Source organism: Neoarius graeffei, chromosome 12, assembly GCF_027579695.1.
Source record: "Neoarius graeffei isolate fNeoGra1 chromosome 12, fNeoGra1.pri, whole genome shotgun sequence".
Classification (NCBI taxonomy): Eukaryota; Metazoa; Chordata; class Actinopteri; order Siluriformes; family Ariidae; genus Neoarius; species Neoarius graeffei.
Window position 1 is genome coordinate 57,067,304 of NC_083580.1, and position 12,902 is coordinate 57,080,205.

A 12,902-nucleotide genomic window follows, 5' to 3' on the forward strand; every position below is an offset into this window, starting at 1 on the left:
CTCTGGCGTACTGTACTGCACTAATACAGAAAGAAGCCACATTGAGGAAATATGTCCCTGTATCGGAGGGGAACCCTCAGGGACTTCTAGGTGCTCAGACAAAGCCCAGACATATCAGCATTTCAAATGTTATATTTCATTTCTTTCATAATTATTCTATTCAAATTTGGCCTCATTTTCTATCAAACTTGCTTCAGAATGAAAGCATTACTGTCCTGAACACATTCAAATGGAGTTCGACAATGAGATTTTTTTTTGTTTGTTTGTTGTCTCTAGGCAGAGAAGGGCTTACAGCTGCTCACTCATTGGTTCGGACTTCATTGCCGGGACAGAAGGCCATGGCGGTGTATGTTTATGTAGGAAGTGACAGATGAATTAACCAAATCACACTGCAAAAAATGGCCTTTCAAAAATAAGAAATAAAAGATAGAAAAGAAACAAAGCATATTTGCTTGAATCAGGTGAAAAAAAATCTGCCAATGGAACTAGTCGAATTTGACTTGGTAAGATTTCTGATGGCGTATTCACACCTACGTTGTTTGGTCCAGACCAAACGAACCAAATTTCCCTTGGTCCGGACCTTTTGGGTCGGTCTGAATACAAACCACCGAACTCTGGTTCGGACCAAACAAGCGGACCGAGACCGAGCTGCAAGGTCGGACTCGGTCCGGACCAAAGGAACCCTGGTGCGGATCTTTTGGAGGTGTGAAAGCAGACCGGACCTAATCCGACAGTTTTGCTTTTTTGTACCTCGGGAGCTTCCGTCAGTTGTCGAGCATTATGGGAAACAGAGTCTTGACACTCCACCGCAAAGTGCAAACACTGTTTCGGTTGTCAAGGGAACCTTACAACAGTCGTTCAGTCATTCAGACCAGTGGTAGGCTAGACTACAGAGTACAAAAAACGAGTAGGGGGCAAACGTGGGCAGAAGAAGAAACGCGTACCCTTGTGGATATGGGCAGATGTCCACATATCTGAGCTTTTGGAGAGAACACACAAAAATGCCGACGTGTTTGCTGTATTCAGTGAGAAAATGAAGGAGAAGGGGTTCACGCGCTCCCCAGAACAATGTGGGCTAAAAGTGAAGAAACTCCGTCAGACCTACATTAAAATCAGGGACATTCTTTCAAAAAGTGGCGGTACTAGCGACGCAAAAAAGAAATTCATCTATTGTGTGAAGAGCCAGAACTGTCACAACATGATGTGCGCTCATCAGCGCTATCCTCCGTAGCCGCCTTGCCCTTTGTCATCGTCGCTGATAAATTACTTGTACAACAGCATAGTAATCGCACAATTGTGAAAACAGTAAAAACTGGAAAAAACATATAGCTTTGATGACATTAAAAAGAATAACAGCACGGAAAGCCTCCATGACTACTTTTGAACTTAACGCTTTGTGCGCGTCGTCTCTGACCAATAGCTGAACGACGTCAGGGCGCGTGGCTTTGTTGACAGATTTTGGTCCGCTTACTAAAATGTACAGTGTGAAAGCGAACCGCACCAAAATGAAAAAAAAAACAAAAACAAAACCATTTGATTCGGACCAAAGCAAGTGAACTATCGAACTATCCTGGTCTGAATACACCCTTAAAGTAAGATGAAAAATCTAACCTGTTTTTAGATGAAATAATTCCAAAATAAGATTGGGGAACTTATTATGCGAAATCTGATTAACTCAAAATAATCAAAATAGTTCTTATAACAAGATCGTATTTCTGACATTTAGCCATTTTTTTTTTTTTAAAGATTTTTTTTGGGGCCTTTTCCACCTTTATTGGATAGGACAGTGTAGAGACAGGAAATGAGCGGGAGAGAGATTGGGAAATGACCTCAGGTCGGAATCAAACCCGGGTCCCCAGATTCATGGTATGGTGCCTTATCCACCTGAGCCACGACAATGCATTTTGGGGGCACTAGATTCAAAGATTTCAGTAAACTTCATTTATTCCCAAAACAAGCATACGGTACTTTGGGTTTTTTTTTTCTTGAAACAAGATGAACCGCATTTGACAAATGTCCAAAATGTACTTACTTGTTTAAAAAAAAAAAAAAACAAACTTGTTTTATTTTCAAAGGTGCTCCAAATAAGACTTTTTCAAGACATTTTGTCTCTACAAGATTTTCAAGATGGACTGTCTAAAAACTAGCCTTTCTAGCTAAATGAGGTTTTGCTTGTTGGGCAATTATGTCTTATTATATAATAAGGGTGGCTAGATGTTTTGACTTGAAAATAGACAAATAAACTTCCTAAGATTTTTATTTTTTGCAGTGCAGATATTAATTTATAGTAAGAGGGACCAAAAATGTATCAACTGAGGCCTTCTCGAAGGCCAGCGTGAGCTTAACCATAAGTCGGCGCCGTCAGCGCAGCAGTGAAGACACCTTCCAGCCGGTGTAGCGTTCATCAGTAGTGTTAGCGAATGCTAATAAAGCAATCAAGCCACTGCTATCGAGAGCAAGTAGTGCAGGCTAACGACCGACAAACTAAGATGTCTGTCTCCAGACTCTTCTTCCACGCACGCTCGTTACAGTATTTTTCACTCACACTTAACGTAAGTATTCATTTCCCTGTGTAATTTACATAGTTACTTTTAAAATCAACATCAACAACTACACACAACGGAGGGACCTGCCAGCCTGCGGCTAATCCCTTGCAAAATCCTTTGCCCTGTTGCTTTTTTGGTGTGCCTGGTTAAGTTTTGGCCGAGCTCAAGTCCCGGCTCTAATAGGAACGGTTCACTACTGCCCTGTACGTGTACGTGTCAACCTCAGACTGGCATGGAGTCTGACAAAGTGACAGCTTTCCTTCGAAACGGACAAATCACGGACGCTCAAGAAGTTTTTACGAATAAGAAAGGAATAAAACACTTGGGAGTGTGCGGTTATATAAAAGTAAAATCAACGACAGCAGGGTACAACAGATCCCAAAGTGTTTTATTCCTGTTTTAGGGCGTGTCCATTAGCATTTTTTCTGGCCTAAAAGTGCTAACAGGGCGCTGGGGAGTGCTTCATCAATCTTCATCCATCTCTTCTTATGGTGCGCAACGGTTTTTTTCTATACAATATTTGGAAACTTGTCAACACTCCCACCGCTGTATGATTGTTTCCTTGAAAAGGAGCAGCAATGACTACACTAGCGCCTTACTGAAAATTTCAGAGATTTTCAACTCGAAGCGCTCGGAGTGGCCGCACAAAAACGGCGCAGCGCTCTGGGAAAAAAAAAAAAAAAAAAAAAAAAAAGATGCTGAGTGCAGGGCTTTTTCTCTAGGTAGCTGCATGCTGCAGCGTATGCTCACCCTCCTTGTTGGGAACAACTGAAAAAAGATAAGCAAAATTCCTATCATCACTTACATCATAGCAGCTATAAACCGTCATCGCCCGCCCCCCCAAGTTGGTCAATTTAAGAAATCACAGCTTAAGCCCATAAAGTATAAACATCTAGGTCCTGAAGAACTGTATATTGGACATACTCCTTCCATAAATGATATATAATCCTTTTTTTTAAATTAGACTTAAGATTACAACCCCGATTCCAAAAAAGTTGGGACAAAGTACAATTTGTAAATAAAAATGGAATGCAATGATGTGGAAGTTTCAAAATTCCATATTTTATTCAGAATAGAACATAGATGACATATCAAATGTTTAAACTGAGAAAATGCATCATTTAAAGAGAAAAATTAGGTGATTTTAAATTTCATGACAACAACACATCTCAAAAAAGTTGGGACAAGGCCATGTTTACCACTGTGAGACATCCCCTTTTCTCTTTACAACGGTCTGTAAACGTCTGGGGACTGAGGAGACAAGTTGCTCAAGTTTAGGGATAGGAATGTTAACCCATTCTTGTCTAATGTAGGATTCTAGTTGCTCAACTGTCTTGGGTCTTTTTTGTCGTATCTTCCGTTTTATGATGCGCCAAATGTTTTCTATGGGTGAAAGATCTGGACTGCAGGCTGGCCAGTTCAGTACCCGGACCCTTCTTCTACGCAGCCATGATGCTGTAATTGATGCAGTATGTGGTTTGGCATTGTCATGTTGGAAAATGCAAGGCCTTCCCTGAAAGAGACGTCATCTGGATGGGAGCATATGTTGCTCTAGAACCTGGATATACCTTTCAGCATTGATGGTGTCTTTCCAGATGTGTAAGCTGCCCATGCCACACGCACTAATGCAACCCCATACCATCAGAGATGCAGGCTTCTGAACTGAGCGCTGATAACAACTTGGGTCGTCCTTCTCCTCTTTAGTCCGAATGACACGGCGTCCCTGATTTCCATAAAGAACTTCAAATTTTGATTCGTCTGACCACAGAACAGTTTTCCACTTTGCCACAGTCCATTTTAAATGAGCCTTGGCCCAGAGAAGATGTCTGCGCTTCTGGATCATGTTTAGATACGGCTTCTTCTTTGAACTATAGAGTTTTAGCTGGCAACGGCGGATGGCACGGTGAATTGTGTTCACAGATAATGTTCTCTGGAAATATTCCTGAGCCCATTTTGTGATTTCCAATACAGAAGCATGCCTGTATGTGATGCAGTGCCGTCTAAAGGCCCGAAGATCACGGGTATCCAGTATGGTTTTCCGGCCTTGACCCTTACGCACAGAGATTCTTCCAGATTCTCTGAATCTTTTGATGATATTATGCACTATAGATGATGATATGTTCAAACTCTGCAATTTTACACTGTCGAACTCCTTTCTGATATTGCTCCACTATTTGTCAGCGCAGAATTAGGGGGATTGGTGATCCTCTTCCCATCTTTACTTCTGAGAGCTGCTGCCACTCCAAGATGCTCTTTTTATACCCAGTCATGTTAATGACCTATTGCCAATTGACCTAATGAGTTGCAATTTGGTCCTCCAGCTGTTCCTTTTTTGTACCTTTAACTTTTCCAGCCTCTTCTTGCCCCTGTCCCAACTTTTTTGAGATGTGTTGCTGTCATGAAATTTCAAATGAGCCAATATTTGGCATGAAATTTCAAAATGTCTCACTTTCTACATTTGATATGTTGTCTCTGTTCTATTGGGAATACAATATCAGTTTTTGAGATTTGTAAATTATTGCATTCCGTTTTTATTTACAATTTGTACTTTTGTCCCAACTTTTTTGGAATCGGGGTTGTACATGCCGCATCCATTGTCCCAGTGTAAGTTGTTACTATAGAAATAATAGCAATGTATTATGAGTAGAACAAAAGCACTAACATAATCCCATGATTTGGTTTGCATCCAAAACTACCATCATAGCTGCTGTTATAGAAAATTAATCAACACCTTCTGACTAATTAGATTTGAGAATTCAACAGCACTGTGGTACAAGTTCAGTTTTCTACAACCCTGGCAAAAAAATATGGAATCACTACTCTTGTAGGATGTTCATTCAGCTGGTTTACTTTGTAAGAAAGAAAGAAAAAAAATAAATCACAAAAATATGACGTTATTTACCAGCTGGGAGGTCCGTATGGTGAAATACCGTGACTGAGGTCTTGAAAGTACTGAGCGAGGCCCTCTGGGCCGAGGTCAGTATTCAAGGCCGAGGTCACGGTATTTCACCATACGGACCAACCTTAAGCTGGTAAATAATATATTTTTTTCTTTACCAAATTCTAACAGAAAACGAGAGCGCCTGAAAGGGAAAACCGAGCCGAGCCGCCATTTTGAATCCTCATTCATGGCTGTAATGCAAATGGCTTCCTCCTCGGTATACAAGTGCACTTCCATGGCGGGAAAAAAAACAACCTACATTTTGCTGCCTATGTAGTCCCCTATTTATACAAAATTGAGTCATTCAGGATTCAGCCATGTTTTTGCTCGACGTTAGCAACAGTTACAGGTTTTTAGCTTTCTCCTGAAATGTTTTCTTTTATTTCTTCTTCCTCAGGGTAGTAAAACTCGCTTTCGCTATGAAGACTGTCGTTATCGCTATCCATGCTGTAAAATGAATGCTATTCTCCTGAGAAATGCTGGCAAAAATGTATAAGATTTTTAATACTTATAAATAAGTCTTATTAAAAAAAAAAGTAAATGTTGACAAAAAATGCTACTACGTTTGTTGTTGTGAACAAGCAAGTCGCCAGAGGTCCGTAACCGGGGTCTGTATCGTAGGATACGGACCCGCTCGCCAGCCAATCAGAGCGCAGGATTTGATGGAAACCGGACCGCGAAAAAAAATAAAGAAAATTATTTTAACAGCTGAACATTTTGGCTTTGTAAAATATGCCTCAAAAAATTAAATGAAGTTGTTGTAATTAATGGCACATTTAAAAATGTTTTAAAATCAAGTGGAGGAAAAAATTATGGAATAATGAACCAAATCACAATTAGTACTTTGTTGCACCTCCTCTGGCTTTTATGACAGCTTGAATTCTTTGAGGCGTGGACTTCACTAATGAAAAACAATGTTCTTTATCAGTCCAACTTTCTCGTATAGCAGTTGACAGATCAGCTTTGCAGGATGGAGCCTTGTCATGGACTATTTTTTTCCCCCAATTTCCACCATAAATTTTCAACTGGATTGAGATCCGGACTGCTTGCTGGCCATGCTATCGAGTTGATATGCCTTTCCTGAAGAAGTTTGAATGCTCTTTGCTCTGTGGCAAGATGCATTATCATCCTGAAAAATGACTTCATCACCACCAAAAGTACTTTTGATTGATGGAATGAGAAAAGTGTCCAAAATTTCAATGTACACCTGAGTGTTTACTGTAGTAACGACTGCCATCTCCGCAGGTCCTTGCAACCCTAGATCATCAATGACTGTGGAAATTTGCTTGCTTTCTTCAGGGAGTCATCTTTATGTGTTTCACTGGAACGGCACCAAACAAAAGTTCCAGCATCATCTCCTTGGCCAATGCAGATTCGTGATTCATCAGTGAATATCACTTTCATCTAATCATCCACAGTCCATCACTGTTTCTCTTTAGCCCACTGTATCCTTGTTTTCTTCTATTTAGGTGTTAGTGATACGGTCAGGTCAGGGTGGTCGACTCTGCTACTGGTAACATTGTAACCCAGTACCACCTGCCGCATGGACGGGTAGTCAGCGTCTAAACCTGTTCCCCCACCAGTGTACACTGGTGAGGTGGGTGGCATGTCACCCAGCATGATCAAAAACAAGACCTGTCGAAAGGGCGGATGAGCTCCTCGTGAGCCAACGGCCAATCTGCAATACTTGAGCAGGTGGGGCTCTCAAGCCTTGGAAGGCAGCCTACCTAGGCGAAGGACACACTGAAATATAACCTGCATCCTTGTGTGTCGCTTGTCTTGTGGCAGCCTTTGCACCAGATGGCACGTATTGGATGAGAGAGTGGGACTGAGAGTGCACACACCTTTCTCACTATAATCAACTTGGGTGCAGGTCATCCTGCGACACTAGATGACTTTCCATCCATCTGACCTTTTATTTATTTGACAAAGTCCTGTGGCGATGGGGGAGTGGTGATGGGGACAAGCTGAGGAGTCCCTAGCCACAATCCTGCACTCAGGTGGCCCACGTATGATGGACGTTTGCCGTAGACTGGGGTACATGCGGCACTCGTATCCTGCATGGGTGACCGAGCACCCCTTTTTAGGGACAGCAATGCGCTCCCCACATGGGGAAAGGTACTGAAAAGACACCCTAAACAACGGCTACTCCATATGAACCCTGCCAGTTCACCACGCCTGGCTAGGCATCCACATCTGCACTCGAAAAACTACACAGAAGCACATCGTGAACTTTGCACCGTGGAACGTCCGGACCCTTCTGGATAGCGATTCTAGGCCAGAACGGCAGGGCTTGTGGCTGTAGGATTGGTCTCTTCGCTCACGAGAAGAGTCAACACTAGTGTCGCCGGATGCTCATGCGTTGCCTTCGACGTGAGAATCCATTATCATCATCAGGTGTTAGTGATGGTTTTCATTTGGCTTTTCTGTATGTAAATCCCATTTCCTTCAGCCGATTTCTTACAGTTCGGTCACAAGCACTGACTCCTGTTTCTGCCCGCTTGTTTTCATTTCTTTTGTTGTGCATTTTCTATTTTCAAGGCCTATTGCTTTGAGTTTCCCATCCTGACACTTTGAGGTCTTCCTTGGTCTACCTGTATGTTTCCCTTTTACAACCTTCCCATTTTGTTTGTACTTGCTCCAAATTTTAGACACAGCTGACTGGGAACAACCAACTTCTTTTCCCACACTCCGTGTTGAATTAGCTTCTTTAAGGAGTTTTATAATCCTTTCCATTGTTTCAACTGACAGTTCTCTTGTTGGGGCCATGTTTCCTGTCAATCAGCCAGGTGCAGCCGCTGGTTAAAGTGCATATCCTGGACCAATTTTGTGGGGTTTTTTTTTATATGAAAGAATGTCCCTTTACACACTCATCCAGAAGGGTCATTTTGCACAAGGCCATCTGTCTACAGCAGAAAAAAATAAAATAAAACGCGTCTGGAAAAATCCCAAGGGAGTCTGGAGCCAGATTCGTGACGTTACCTGCGGAAGCGCCAGCAGGCTGCGCAAGCTTTGCACGGTTTCAGTGCACAGCCTGTGTAGACCAAGCGCTCCCATTTCTCTCTCGTTGTCCGGTCTTTTGGGAAACAATGAGTACTAATCCCATCAAGATTGGTGTTGCGACACCCTCCTACAATACATCTGTTAACCATTTTAATAATTACGCGATAACGTTGAAGAAATTTGCAGAAAACCACCAGGTCGTTTTCTCATAAACAAACCAGCGCTGACGTAGGATTCAGAGGGAGGCGTCCCGCACGCGACGTCACGAAAATCAATGTTTGCCGGGAAATCCAAATGCCAAGTTTTTTCAGAGGCGGACCAATTCGCCTCAAATGGCTTGATTTCAACTGAATTTTTCTGGTATTGCGCAAGGTACAAAAAATTGCACAAAATGCAAAATGTTACAGATATTTGACCAAAGTTTAATATAAAATAGGAGAATTACATTGATCTCGCTCCTGAATTTACCCGTGATATGCACTTTAAGGTCTACAAGCGCCCTCTTAACTGCAGACTAATTGTATTGGTTTTAGGAATGCAAGTTATAGGGTGATTCCAAAATGTTTTCCTCTACTTGATCTTAAAAAAAAAAAAAAAAGTGGCATTAATCACAACAATTTAATTTCATTTTTGGAGGTATAAAGCCAGAATGTTCAGCTGTTAATTTTTTTTTTTTGTCATAACTGTAATTTGTTTTTTTGCTACAGAGTAAAACAGCTGAACGAACATCCTCTAAGAGTAGCGATTCCATTTTTTTTTTTGCCAGGGGTTGTACATGGAATAAACCGTAAAAGAATGTTAACCATTTAAAAATACATTTCTCAATGCCGAGGATCTTTAAATGCGTGGCACAGTTTGCATAAGATACACGTTCCACTCTCATCTTCACAGGTTAATAGATAGAGCAAACCTGGAGCACAGCTCCTGTATTGTAAATCTAATAAAAACAAATGAACCAAATCAATTAGAGAAATGAACAAGTCATGAACAAACAAAAGCTCAAGCAGCCCCTCGTCTCCTTATCCTGATACCCAGAGAAGCCGTGCTGATTAAGCCGTTTTTCATCTGGCTCTCTGCTTTTGGAAGGCGCCGAGTGTAGAAACGCTGAGCTAAGAAAGCTCAATCCATTAGAGAACTCACTGAAGCGGGGGTGGTGAAATTCACAGGTTCAAATTTATTGGTATTGTTCAGATGAAGGATGATATTTTGAAAGACAGGTGTAGCAGCCAAAATGAAAAAAACGTGACCGGATTGTGTCATTTTCGAGAGGATCGGTCCGAGGCCTGGGGAGAGACCGAGTGATCAGCCTCACTGGTGATGGATCACGATAGCTACACTGCATCTCACGTTCTCATTCAAATGAAAGAGAGTTAGAAGAGTAAAGAAAGTCACCTGGAACCATGCGGCTGCTTTATACACATCGTCATCTCATCATCGGTGTAAAATGGAAATGTGGAAGCCAGGAATTGTTACCTTGATCAAAGTCTCCAGTAGGTTTCTGCACACCTGCTTCTTATCAGCGGTCACGTCTTTCTTCTTCATCAGCACCCGATATCTGTTAAAGAAATCTGGGTACGTCCACCTGAAATGATAGGTACATAAACAGTACGTAAGAAAGATTTGTTCTAAAACATTATTGCTTCTACGTACCGGTAACAGCTCGTTCACAGGGACTTGTACGGCTGACGCTCTGCATGCACAAGCCGAAAAATATAGAAGGAAGGCGTCTCCAGTGTAAGCGCCTTGGAATGGTTTGAGGTAAAGCTCTAACTACGAGAGTTGCTTTCTTAGTAACAAGCTATGGTTCCCCCCCCCATTAAGAAAGTGATGGAATGACAGAACTACAGTGGGGCAAAAAAGTATTTAGTCAGTCACCAATTGTGCAAGTTCTCCCACTTAAAAAGATGAGAGGGGCCTGTAATTTTCATCACAGGTATACCTCAACTATGAGAGACAAAATGAGAAAAAAAAAATCCAGAAAATCACATTGTCTGATTTTTAAAGAATTTATTTGCAAATTATGGTGGAAAATAAGTATTTGGTCAATAACAAAAGTTCATCTCAATACTTTGTTATATACCCTTTGTTGGCAATGACAGAGGTCAGACGTTTTCTCTAAGTCTTCACAAGGTTTTCACACACTGTTGCTGGTATTTTGGCCCATTCCTCCATGCAGATCTCCTCTAGAGCAGTGATGTTTTGGGGCTGTCGCTGGGCAACACGGACTTTCAACTCCCTCCAAAGATTTTCTATGGGGTTGAGATCTGGAGACTGGCTAGGCCACTCCAGGACCTTGAAATGCTTCTTACGAAGCCACTCCTTCGTTGTCCGGGCAGTGTGTTTGGGATCATTGTCGTGCTGAAAGACCCAGCCACATTTCATCTTCAATGCCCTTGCTGATGGAAGGAGCTTTTCACTCAAAATCTCACGATACATGGCCCCATTCATTCTTTCCTTTACACGGATCAGTCGTCCTGGTCCCTTTGCAGAAAAACAGCCCCAAAGCATGATGTTTCCACCCCCATGCTTCACAGTAGGTATGGTGTTCTTTGGATGCAACTCAGCATTCTTTCTCCTCCAAACACGACAAGTTGAGTTTTTACCAAAAAGTTCTATTTTGGTTTCATCTGACCATATGACATTCTCCCAATCCTCTTCTGGATCATCCAAATGCTCTCTAGCAAACTTCAGATGGGCCTGGACATGTACTGGCTTAAGCAGGGGGACACGTCTGGCACTGCAGGATTTGAGTCCCTGGCGGCGTAGTGTGTTACTGATGGTAGCCTTTGTTACTTTGGTCCCTGCACTCTGCAGGTCATTCACTAGGTCCCCCCGTGTGGTTCTGGGATTTTTGCTCACCGTTCTTGTGATCATTTTGACCCCACGGGGTGAGATCTTGCGTGGAGCCCCAGATCGAGGGAGATTATCAGTGGCCTTGTATGTCTTCCATTTTCTAATAATTGCTCCCACAGTTGATTTCTTCACACCAAGCTGCTTACCTATTGCAGATTCAGTCTTCCCAGCCTGGTGCAGGTCTACAATTTTGTTTCTGGTGTCCTTTGACAGCTCTTTGGTCTTGGCCATAGTGGAGTTTGGAGTGTGACTGTTTGAGGTTGTGGACAGGTGTCTTTTATACTGATAACGAGTTCAAACAGGTGCCATTAATACAGGTAACGAGTGGAGGATAGAGGAGCCTCTTAAAGAAGAAGTTACAGGTCTGTGAGAGCCAGAAATCTTGCTTGTTTGTAGGTGACCAAATACTTATTTTACCGAGGAATTTACCAATTAATTCATTAAAAATCCTACAATGTGATTTCCTGGATTCTTTCCCCCCATTCTGTCTCTCATAGTTGAAGTGTACCTATGATGAAAATTACAGGCCTCTCTCATCTTTTTAAGTGGGAGAACTTGCACAATTGGTGGCTGACTAAATACTTTTTTGCCCCACTGTATAAATGGATTTAAAAAAAAAAGGCATGCCAATCTTTAATAAATTTAAAAAATAAATTGTTGTGGTTTAAGAACAATAAACCACTTCAGGATGTGTTGTTCTAGGAAAATAACCAACTTCCGGGCGGTAACAGTAACTTGCTTTGTTTTTTATTTATGTTTCTGGTTTCTTTATAACATACGTTGAATTTTTGTCTCATTAACTTCAAGAAAGTGGGGGGGGGGAGTGGCTGGTGAAGGAAGGACTGGAAGAGTATAGCTGCTATAAGTGAAAACAGGAACTAACCTGTTTTATGTATGCTCCACAACATTACATGTAACAATAAATTGGGAAAAAAAAAGAAAAAAAGTATGTCATTACTGTTAAACCACTGAAAGATTTTAACTGTTGGGAAATCGCTGCGTTATAAGAGGAATAAAACACCTGGTGATGTGCTGTTATAGGAAAACTATCAACTGAAGGGTGGTAGCATGGACTTCGCGTTGCGTCAGGCCATATCACACCACCACTTTGCTGATTACTGTCCTATAACGGCGCACTGCCAAGCTTTTAGTCCTTATTTAACATCAAAACAAACAAACAAAACAAAAAAATCAACTTCCAGGTGCTAACAGCAACTCTGCTTCTCAATGGGCCACCTCACACCACCGTGTCATTGATTATTTTCCTCTAACAGCATGCCCTGAAGTTTTTTTTTTTTAATTACCTGCAACAACTTTGTTGGAGGTGGTTATGTTTCCACCTCAGTTTGGGTTTTTTTTAGATTTTTTGGGGGCTTTTTTCACCTTTATTATTGGATAGGACAGTGTAGAGACAGGAAATGAGCGGGAGAGAGAGACGGGGAGAGATCGGGAAATGACCTCGGGCCGGAATCGAACCCGGGTCCCCGGATTTATGGTATGGCGCCTTATCCACCTGAGCCACAACACCCCCAGTTTGTTTGTTTGTGAGTGTACTTTGA

The 12,902-nt window shown here is 41.9% G+C and overlaps 1 protein-coding gene across 2 annotated transcripts in view; it reads right to left on the minus strand.

Moving 5' to 3' along the window:
* The window catches only part of myo5b (myosin VB), a 295,143-nt gene that overhangs the window by 64,433 nt on the left and 217,808 nt on the right, over window positions 1–12,902 (minus strand). For both annotated transcript variants that reach the window (XM_060936097.1, XM_060936098.1), the window contains exon 18: window positions 9,964–10,072. In XM_060936097.1, coding sequence (XP_060792080.1) covers window positions 9,964–10,072 — 109 coding nt within the window. The remainder of the gene's footprint in view (window positions 1–9,963; window positions 10,073–12,902) is intronic.